Source organism: Austrofundulus limnaeus, unplaced genomic scaffold (assembly GCF_001266775.1).
Source record: "Austrofundulus limnaeus strain Quisiro unplaced genomic scaffold, Austrofundulus_limnaeus-1.0 Scaffold666, whole genome shotgun sequence".
Taxonomy (NCBI): Eukaryota; Metazoa; Chordata; class Actinopteri; order Cyprinodontiformes; family Rivulidae; genus Austrofundulus; species Austrofundulus limnaeus.
The window spans coordinates 131925-141550 of record NW_013953068.1 but is presented as its reverse complement, the minus strand read 5'-3'; the positions used below and the strand labels follow the sequence as shown (position 1 = coordinate 141550).

The 9626-nt window shown below is 41.5% G+C and overlaps 1 protein-coding gene across 1 annotated transcript in view; it reads right to left on the bottom strand.

Annotated features, from left to right (window-relative positions):
• pld7 (phospholipase D family, member 7) overlaps positions 1 to 9626 on the bottom strand; it is a gene marked incomplete in the record, with an annotated part of 21595 nt that overhangs the window by 8492 nt on the left and 3477 nt on the right. The window contains 5 exon segments of the mRNA XM_014027627.1: positions 3357 to 3484; positions 3581 to 3695; positions 3782 to 3962; positions 4095 to 4267; positions 4443 to 5327. Coding sequence (XP_013883081.1) covers positions 3357 to 3484; positions 3581 to 3695; positions 3782 to 3962; positions 4095 to 4267; positions 4443 to 5327 — 1482 coding nt within the window.

Below are 9626 nucleotides of genomic sequence, written 5' to 3'. Positions count from 1 at the left end.
GTCATGCCATGTAGATGAGTGTAAACTGCAGAGTCATGCCATGTAGATGAGTGTAAACTGCAGAGTCATGCCCTGTAGATGAGTGTAAACTGCAGAGTCATGGCCTGTAGATGAGTGTAAACTGCAGAGTTCTGGCCTGTAGATGAGTGTAAACTGTAGAGTCCTGGCCTGTAGATGAGTGTAAACTGCAGAGTTCTGGCCTGATGATGTTGCTCATCTGTGCTGGCTCATTCTTTTGAACAGTGGCTGCTTTCCCCCCGATGTATAACTGGTCACAGTCCTCCTGACACTTAACAGCCTACATAACATTACTCTGTGACGGGGAACTAGATCTTTGGGGTGAACCAGTCTTTGTCGTAATGTGTTTTGGGGTTTGAAAGCCACTGGGGCGTTATGTTTAGTGAATAAACGTCTCAGTTTTTCCTGAAACTCCTGCAACATACGGAATGACGACTGGTTTGGTCAGGATTTGGGGTATTCATTTTCACCCTGTACTGGCTGGAGTCTTGTTTGGGTTTCTTGTCTGCTTTCAGGAAAGCCCAGCTAGGATAACCACATTGCCAGTGCCTTGTGTGTGTGTGATTTCTCTTTCTCCCTGGCTCCTGGATTTGTAGGGACACTGTCTGCTCTGTGGTACAGAGTCCTGATCACTCCTAACTTGTGTTACAGTGGGTTATAGGAGTCAAACCGCAAATATTGGTCTGTGTGGGCGGGTTAAGTGCCCACTTTTACATGTGTAAAAGAGGGCAAAAGTGCTGATTGTCATTATTTAACCTGTTTGTCCACTATGTGGAGGCAGTGCTTATAAGGCTGAGTTTACCTGTAACTCCTCAGACTGAAGAAGTCTCTTGGAGAAGAAACGAAATGTTTCATTAATTAAAGAAGAAACTGTTCAGAAGACCTACTTAACTTTTCATTTTCTTTGGGTGGGGGGCGTGTTTCTACCTGGATTACTTAAATGGTAAAAATGGCACTTTACATTTCAGACATACACACATTCACATACGCACACTGGGCCACCATCAGTAGGCAAGGCAGGAGTAGCTTGCCCAAGGACACAACAACTGAGTGACTGCTGGAGAGGGGAATCAAACTGGCAACCTACCGGTTGCAGGACAACCCCCCTAATCACTCCACCAGAGCCACCCTTCCTCTGTGTTTTCTTCCTTCCCTGGTTGTAGACATTAGTTGCACATTTTGGGCTCAAGTTATGTGAGTAGTGAGGAGAGGGGGGCACACAGGGGAAGGTACAGTCGTGAAGGAGAAGCTTTGAGCATGAAGTCTATCTGTGTATATCACAGATAAGGTGTACTCTACACTGCATTCAACGATAGTGAAAATGGGACTTTTGTTTTCATTTTCTGTCAGTCAGTCAAGACTGCAGCAGCCACTTGAGTAGGAGAAGAAAAAGCCTCCCACCGCCTGGCTACTCCAATGAGCTTGCAGCTTGATTTCCTGCATGCATGTTCAGTGATGTGGCAAGGAAAAGGGTCCCCTGTGAAACAGTTTACTGGGCTGGGGCAAAGTTCTCAATTTGTTCAGGCTATTTAAACCCGTACATGGACACAACAAAAACTAGAAGCACTCGGAGAGTGCAAACCTCCACCAAGACCAATTTCCCCCATCCTGTAAGAGTTAATGCACAAAAGCAGAGATGGAAACACGTTTGCTGAATAAGTTCTGACGTAGTGAACATTTAAGCAGCAGTATGCACGGGATTTCTTCTCAGTGGAGTCCAATGTGAAAAAAAAGTCAGACTGGTCACCCGACATTATTCATGGTCAAACTGGTGTGGGATTAAGCTCCTAAGTTTTCATCAGTCACGTTTCACCATGTAAAACATCTGTTTTATCCCCTTGAATGAGTTTGTAATGGTTTGACTCTCTTTATAAAGTGCTTCCTGGCTCCCCCCGTCTCCAAACTTTGAGGCCCGGCAGCTCTCTGTTTACAAGCCTAGTAGAGACAAACTGTTTTGATTGGTTGTTTCGGAAATGTGGTGTGTTTGAGGAAATGGAAAAAATAGGTTTCATGGTGCAGTCACGCACTTCCTGGTCACAAAACGTTCTGTAAATGTGCACATTATGGCAAAAATTATTCATCATCAAATCTTGTTTAACATTACTTTTATAAAGCTTGAAGTCCGTGCTGTCCAATCCAGGTCACTGTTTTTTACAGAAGCCCTGTGAAAGCATCACAGCTTTGCCGATCTCAGAGTGTTAAAAGAAAATAAATTCCTGTATCCGCATCGTGATCCGGAACATCACCAAAATTTAAAGGTGTGTTCCTTGGCCCAGTACCCACATGTGGTAAAAATGTCATGACAATCTGTCCACAAGTTTTTGAGTAATGTTGTCCACAGACAGAACGACAGACAGACAGACATACACGACCGAAAACATTACCTCGCCCTTGGCGAAGGTAAACAAAAATAATTTTGGGTATGAACAGGTATCCTACTCAGCTCCTAGCAGTAGAGCTGCCACAAACGATTATTTTTATAATCGATTAATCACCGATTATTTTTTCGATTAGTCGATTAATCGGATCATGCATTAATAGAATATAAAATATACAGCTTATTGTGCCAGAATGCAGCTGCTATTATATAACCATGGTTAGATTTTAGCTATATGCTAACTAAAAATAATTGCTGTGGAAGGTAAGTTCTGCTCTGCAGATATTACATAGGTTTCTCTTTCATTTTCTTAAAATGATCCCACACTTTGAGCTCTGTTGTCAGGTAGCCATGATACCAGAGCCTGTCTGTATAATGTCTTGTGACGTCCACGGCCTACCCCAGTTACCACTACTGTGCATGTGTGTCAAGGACAGAAAGGCAGACGTGGCAGTGGAAGGTGTCAAAGCAGTTTGGAGAGAAAAACAAAGAAAAGAACAACAACATAAAAAAAAAGAAAACGATTAATCGATTATTAAATTAGTCATCGATTATTTTAATAATCGATTAGTCGTCGATTAATCGATTATGGCAGCCCTACCTAGCAGTATTCAGCTTTGGGAGTGGGTCCATTTTAATTTTGACAGGCTAAAAAAAACATGTTATGCAAAACTGATGTTGGACTAAAAGGCATTCACATGAACAGCGATGACATTTTTGAGATAGTTGATAGCTGATGGACATAAACTCTGTTTCTCCAAACTGATGCCACTAAAGAAGCCATCTACAATTGCATTTAACTTCTTCAAAAATGTGTTTTAAAATTGCCCAACTATCCCTTTAAGGTGGAAGGGGTGCATCTCTGTTAAACCTACATAATAAAATTCTGGTAAAAAAATGCTAATGGTGGTGAGTTTTAAAAGTCTTTTTTCTCTCTTTTGTCCATAAAAAGCTGTTGTACCTGACTGAGAGAGCGCCAGTCCATGTTAGCACTTCCTATGTACAAGTGCTTCTGGTCAATCACCCACAGCTTGGTGTGCACTATACCTCCAGTCACAGCCTTGAGGTCCACCTCTCGGACTTGTGCACCTGCCAAGCAAAGGAAAACAACAAAATCAATGAGTTTCCCCACATTTCTTCATGCTTTGCTTTATAAATACAACATAGAATACATGAGAGTTCCACCTGTTGCAGCCAGTTCTGCTGTTTCCTGAGTTGAGGTCTGAGGGGCATTGACAGCTATTTGGAGTTTGATACCTTTAGATTCAAGTTGCTTCAGCTGCTCAAAGACTTCTCTGCCCTGCAAAGCATCCAAGAACAAAAGTATTACCTCCTGAGTCCCTCAACATGTCATGATTGTAGGGTGAAAGCTGCTCCTGTACTGACCTGAGAGTCAGAACGCTCAGCTGACTCCTCATCACTGCCTCGCAGGCTGAAGTAAAAAGCAGTGATATGGACTGAGCTGTTGGCCGTGTCCAGCAGATGCAGCCAGCTGTTTGAAGTGCTTGTGCTGGACAAATCAGAGGATGGGTACAGACCAATGGGGATGCTTTCCACCAGCTGCACTCTAATGACATGGAGGGAGATTCAAATTACAACTTGTCTTAACTTTAGGGGTCCTTCCACACCTCAATGAATACTGATTAGGTGACAAAAAGTATTGGCTGTGAAAAATGAAAATGGTATTGATATTACTTGCCGACAATCTGTGCTACAAGGTTCTGGTAGCAGGCAGAGGCCCTGCAGCCAGTGAAGCTCCAGCTGAGCCGTCAGCTGAGCCACAGACATGGGGAGCCCATAGTGCCACACATACTGACCAAATCCTCCCAGAAGCAGCATGAAGAGAAGGGCCAAACATGGGCATCTAGACCTCTGTTAAACAAGGCAGGTAGAATTTACCTCAAGAACAAACGGACTGAATCACCATCATAAATACAGCAATACTGTGGCACTGTCCACACCTACTGCAGGGTGTGGTGACATTCTTTCATATATGAAACCAGTTTACTGATATCACTGGAGGATATCTGTAACAAACAGAACTCACCTTTGTCAACTTGGCTGAGCTCACTTTAGCAGGCTCCTCCAGTGCTACAGGAGAGCTGGATTTATTATGTTTATCCTTTTCAAGATTTACACTCTCTGACTGTTGTGCTAATGGTTCATGAAGCTCCGAGGTGCCACCCTCACATTTTTCACTTCCCAAATCCTCCTCAGACTCTGCACCTGATGAAGATGTGCTATCGTTCTGTTCAGCCTCCTTCATCAGCTCCACCTCCCATGGTGGTTCTTCATCCATAATGGCTGCCACTTGGCTGACCTCAGCGATCTCCGTGTCTCCACTGGAAGTGAGCATGAACCTGTTCTGTTCCTGAGGGTTCTGGCTGAGGGAGCTCTCATGTGAGACAGAGCTTTCAGGGGAGTCTGGGATGGTACCTGCTTCGCTTCCTAAGGTACTACTTGTGTCTTGCTCGGATCGGAGAGCAGCCCTGGGGCTCGCAGTCATAAGACTCCAACCAGTCTCAGACAGACCCCAACCTTTGGGTGCAGCATTTAAATAACCGTAATGTGCTGTAGCATCTTGGTCCATGCTTCCAGGCACAAAGGGAGACTCAGAGATGGTTTTGGGACTGTGAGCCGATGGCAGGGGGAGTGCAGTGTCTCTAACATCAGCTGGTTTAGACTGTGAAGCCTCCTCACTTCCACTTGTAGCTTCTTCGGGAGGCTGAGTTCTATGAACTGGAGTATCTTGTTTAGGGACAGGAGGCTCTGTGTTCAGACTGGTGCTGATGGGTCGTTTCTGGAATGTAGGGATCCGAGAGAAGGGTTTCACACCTTTACGATTCATGTCTTCCTTATTGTCAAGTTCTTTTTTCAGAGCCTTGTCATCAGGGTGGAGACGGTTCAACAAAACACTGCAATGCTTCAGTTCCTGAGAATAAGAAGACATGTACAAAGAGACTATCATACTCTGCTCTGTGCATATACACACATTCTCTGAATACTACTACGGCAAAATACAAACAAGTACATAAAAACTTCAATCAATCACAAAGGAAAACAATACACATTTTTAACTTTTTTCCACTGGCTCGCTGTCTAATTCAGAATAGAATTTAAAATATTACTCCTAACATACAAAGCTCTCAACAACCAAGCTCCATCATATATTAAACATCTTATTGTTCCATACTTTCCTAACAGAGCACTTCACTCTCAGACTGCAGGTTTACTTGCGGTTCCTGGAGTTTCTAAAAGTAGAATGGGAGGCAGAGCTTTCAGTTATCAAGCTCCTCTSTYRTRGAACCAACTTCCAGTTTCTGTCCGTGAGGCTGACACTCTGTCTACTTTTAAGATTAGACTGAAGACTTTCCTTTTTGATAAATCATGTAGTTAGACTTACGTTTCCTGAATTATTCTTCATTTCTGCTGCTGGAGCACAAACTGAGCACATTTCCTCACTCTGCTGTTGTCTTTAGTCTCTCTTCTCTACATGTTTGTTATTATTTCTATCATGTTTTTTCTTTGTCTCTATTCCAGAAGTATGTGCACCTGGACCAGTCCTGGACCAGTTCTTCTGTGTTTGTCTGTGTCTCTTTCCTGTCCCTCAACCAGCCGGTCGAGGCAGATGGCCGCCTGTCCTGAGTAGGGTTGGGCATAATCGTATCGTGTGTGATTAATCGTCAGAAAAACATTAATCGATTAATTTTTGGCAGTTGACAATTAAGTCGATTAATGCCACCTGGCAGACTAACTGCTTGGTGCTCCTCTCTGATTCAAATATGACCAACATTAAAAAAAATTGTGTAATATATTTATCTATCAACACAATTTAAAATTTGATGTACAGCCTGAAGTCTGTGATTTTGACACAATTTGGAACATATTTTTACGAAGAGCTAATTTTCTCCCCATAAATTGGTCATGTGACCAGGATATAAGGGTGTCCAGGGACTCCGGGGGATTAACCGTCAAATTAATCGTTATCGGCTAAATACCACAATTAATCGTGATTAATTTTTTTGCCAATATTGCCCAACCCTAGTCCTGAACCTGGTTCTGCTGGAGGTTTCTTCCTGATTAGCAGGGAGTTTTTCCTCTCCACCGTTTGCTCAGGATGGGAGACTGTGATGAAGTGATTCAACACAATCTGCTGGTTTCTTCTTTACATTGTTCTTTTCATGTACAGTGTCCCGAGACAACGTATGTTGTGACTTGGTGCTTTATAAATAAACTTGAACTTAAACTTTAAATGTTCATGTGCTTTTGCTTCAAAAATAACTTTTTCCTCAGGTAGTCTCTGTATCATGGAAATACCCACCCAACTAGAGCACCACCGCCAGTCTGTTCACACATCTAACAGCTTTGTAACCATGACTATGACAGCATTTCAAAGTTATAGTTATATTTACCCATGAAACTTGATGAGTCCAGTCAGTTACTTAAACGACAAGCACATCTTAAAGCATAAATCATGTCTTTGCCATCAGCTAAAATAAGTCACAGAGATGGTGCCAGTGTGTGTGGCTCGCCTTCTGTCACTGCAAACTTTGTTTGTTTGTCTGCTGTTTATATGTTTTATTAATCAACATGTCAATCCTTACTAGTGTATAATCGCCTAACACTTTTGGATTTGCAGCTTTATGCTAATGCTGCATATTGAGGACATGATGGGTAAAAAACTGTCCTCCAGTTTCTAACAAGGATCCCAGCTTGTTTACACTGTGACCCAGCCCCACCTCTGCAGAACAAGCCGGGGGAAACGCCGTGGACGACTGGTGGAGATGAGGAAGTGTTTATGTGCTTTACTGATGGTCCTCAGATCATGCCGGTAGGGCTACCTCGCCTTTTTTGTGGTGCTCCCTCCACCGTGTCGACACCTAGTTGGTACCCGTCATCATAATTGTGAACCCTGCTCTCCTAGCAGCCTGTGTTTCATGAGGCTATGAAAAGTTTGTGCAAAAACAAACACCAAACAAACACGTAACCGTGCGTCGTCTGCCGATCGACCATACTGAGCCCTAAACTGTTTGACTGACAACCAAGAGGAGGGACATCTAAAGATTGATTAAATAAAAGTTTGTTTGGCCAGTGACAAATTAAAGTTTACTTCTCCTAATTGTTCCTAAGCACTGAAGAGCTACTTTAAATGAGCTCAGGAGCTGCTGGTTGGAGAGCCCTGGTATAAGCCGTCTTTTCAGACATATCAAGTGTGCAGAAAAGGAAATGAAGATTTGGACAGAGGACAAGATCTCATCTCTGCAGGCATGCTTTGAATGTACTGACTGGACCTGTTTGTTTTGTGCTTGTGATGGGTTTTATGAGCTTTGTGATACTGTTTTGTTATGTTTATCGTTTTGTTAACCGTGATTCCTTGGTAAATCTATTATCAACAGAAATAAAAATATTTTACATAAGAAACAACCCTTGAGAAAGGAGGAGTGAAACTGCCACGGCCAAGATTGGATCTAAAAATAAAATAGAAACACATTTTACCAGGAGAAAAAGTCAACATTAATGAAGTAGCTGAGGCTAATTTGTTAAGCACCTTTCTCTTGGTTTGAAATGCACAATTTTATCCATGAGGTTTCAAGACTGAGGGATTATCTTGAACCTCAGATAAACTTGACTATATCAGAACATAGGGTAGCCATTTTACTGCATAAAAACAAATATAAGGGATGCTCCTGGCCCAGATGCCATCTGTGGGCTCAGTCTGAGATAATGTGCCCATAAGCTCTGTAAAGTTTTTTCTGATCTCTTTTAAATGTGTGCTGATTATTGTCAACTTCCCTTAGTTTGGAAAAACTTAACAATTTAAAGGATAAGGTTGTTATTTTGGAGTCTGCATGGTGCTGCCCTACTTGCTTTTGTGGATTGATGCAATGACAATTATCTTAATCTGTCTCTAAGACAAAGAAGCTTGTGTTGGATTTTAGGAAAAACTAGATAATGCATAAACTAGAATTGGGCGATATGGACGAAAAAATTATCACAATATAAGTGTTTCATATCGATCGATATCGATAATTAATAATTAGTTTTAGACAAAATCGATCTGACTCTTGTCAAATTTAAACAGTCTGAAATACTACCAAACTGCTGTTGTGACCTTTCCTCTTTTATCCACTATTTCCTCTTGAGCTTTTGCACTCGTTTCTCCTTTCACTCCACGCCACTTTTTATTTTTAAGCAGTTATGAGGTTTGGTGGAGAAACATGAAACTGCTGCATGTTACTGCACAGGTTTTTGGCTAGCTTGCCTTGTTTAGCTGCAGGCTTTCAGCTGTTGCTGCATTGCATTGACACCCTCTTCAGTTTGTAGATAAATGATAATTGATCTGAACTTTACCAAGCCCTGTTGGACCCCAAAACACTTTACACTTGCAGTCATTCACCCAAACACATTCACACACTGATAATGACAAGCCACAATGTGGCCACAGCTGCCATGGGACATACTGACAGATGCCTCATTCCAGTGTAACAGCATCCTAAATCAATAATTCATTTCATATTAACCCTACAATGGTGGACCGGTCCAGCAAGCTAGAACTCTATCGCTCGGATGTGCCAACAAGAAGGGGGGACGGGCAGTTTACACATTTCAAAATAAAGCGAAAGCAATTTTTTTAGCAGGCATTTGTCATCTATTACCAGCTTGAAGCTTTTATTTTGAAGATGAATCTTAGCTTTCCCAGTGTTGTTTAGCTGAAAGATCCTAGCTTATTTTATCAAAAAATTGATCAGCTTTTAGCAGCTTTTAGCAGTTAATAACCAAAGTTCCCTTTGGACAGTAAGTTAGTTTAATAAGTTAGTTTAATAGGTAAGTTTAATGTCATGATCTGTGTTTTTATGTCTTGGTTTTCATAGTGTTTCAGTGTTTCCTTGTGTCTCAGCTGCCCCACATCACTCTGCTGATTACCCCTGTGTTTCTTCCCAGGTGTATTCTGTTCACTCATTGGTTTAGTTAGTTTACTAACTAACTTTAATAAGGTAGTTTAATAACTAACTTTAATAAGGTAGTTTAATAACTGACTTTAATAAGGTAGTTTAATAACTGACTTTAATAAGGTAGTTTAATAACTGACTTTAATAAGGTAGTTTAATAACTGACTTTAATAAGGTAGTTTAATAACTGACTTTAATGTTAGTTTACTAACTTTAATAAGGTAGTTTACTAACTAACTTTAATAAGGTAGTTTAATAACTAACTTTAATAAGGTAGTTTA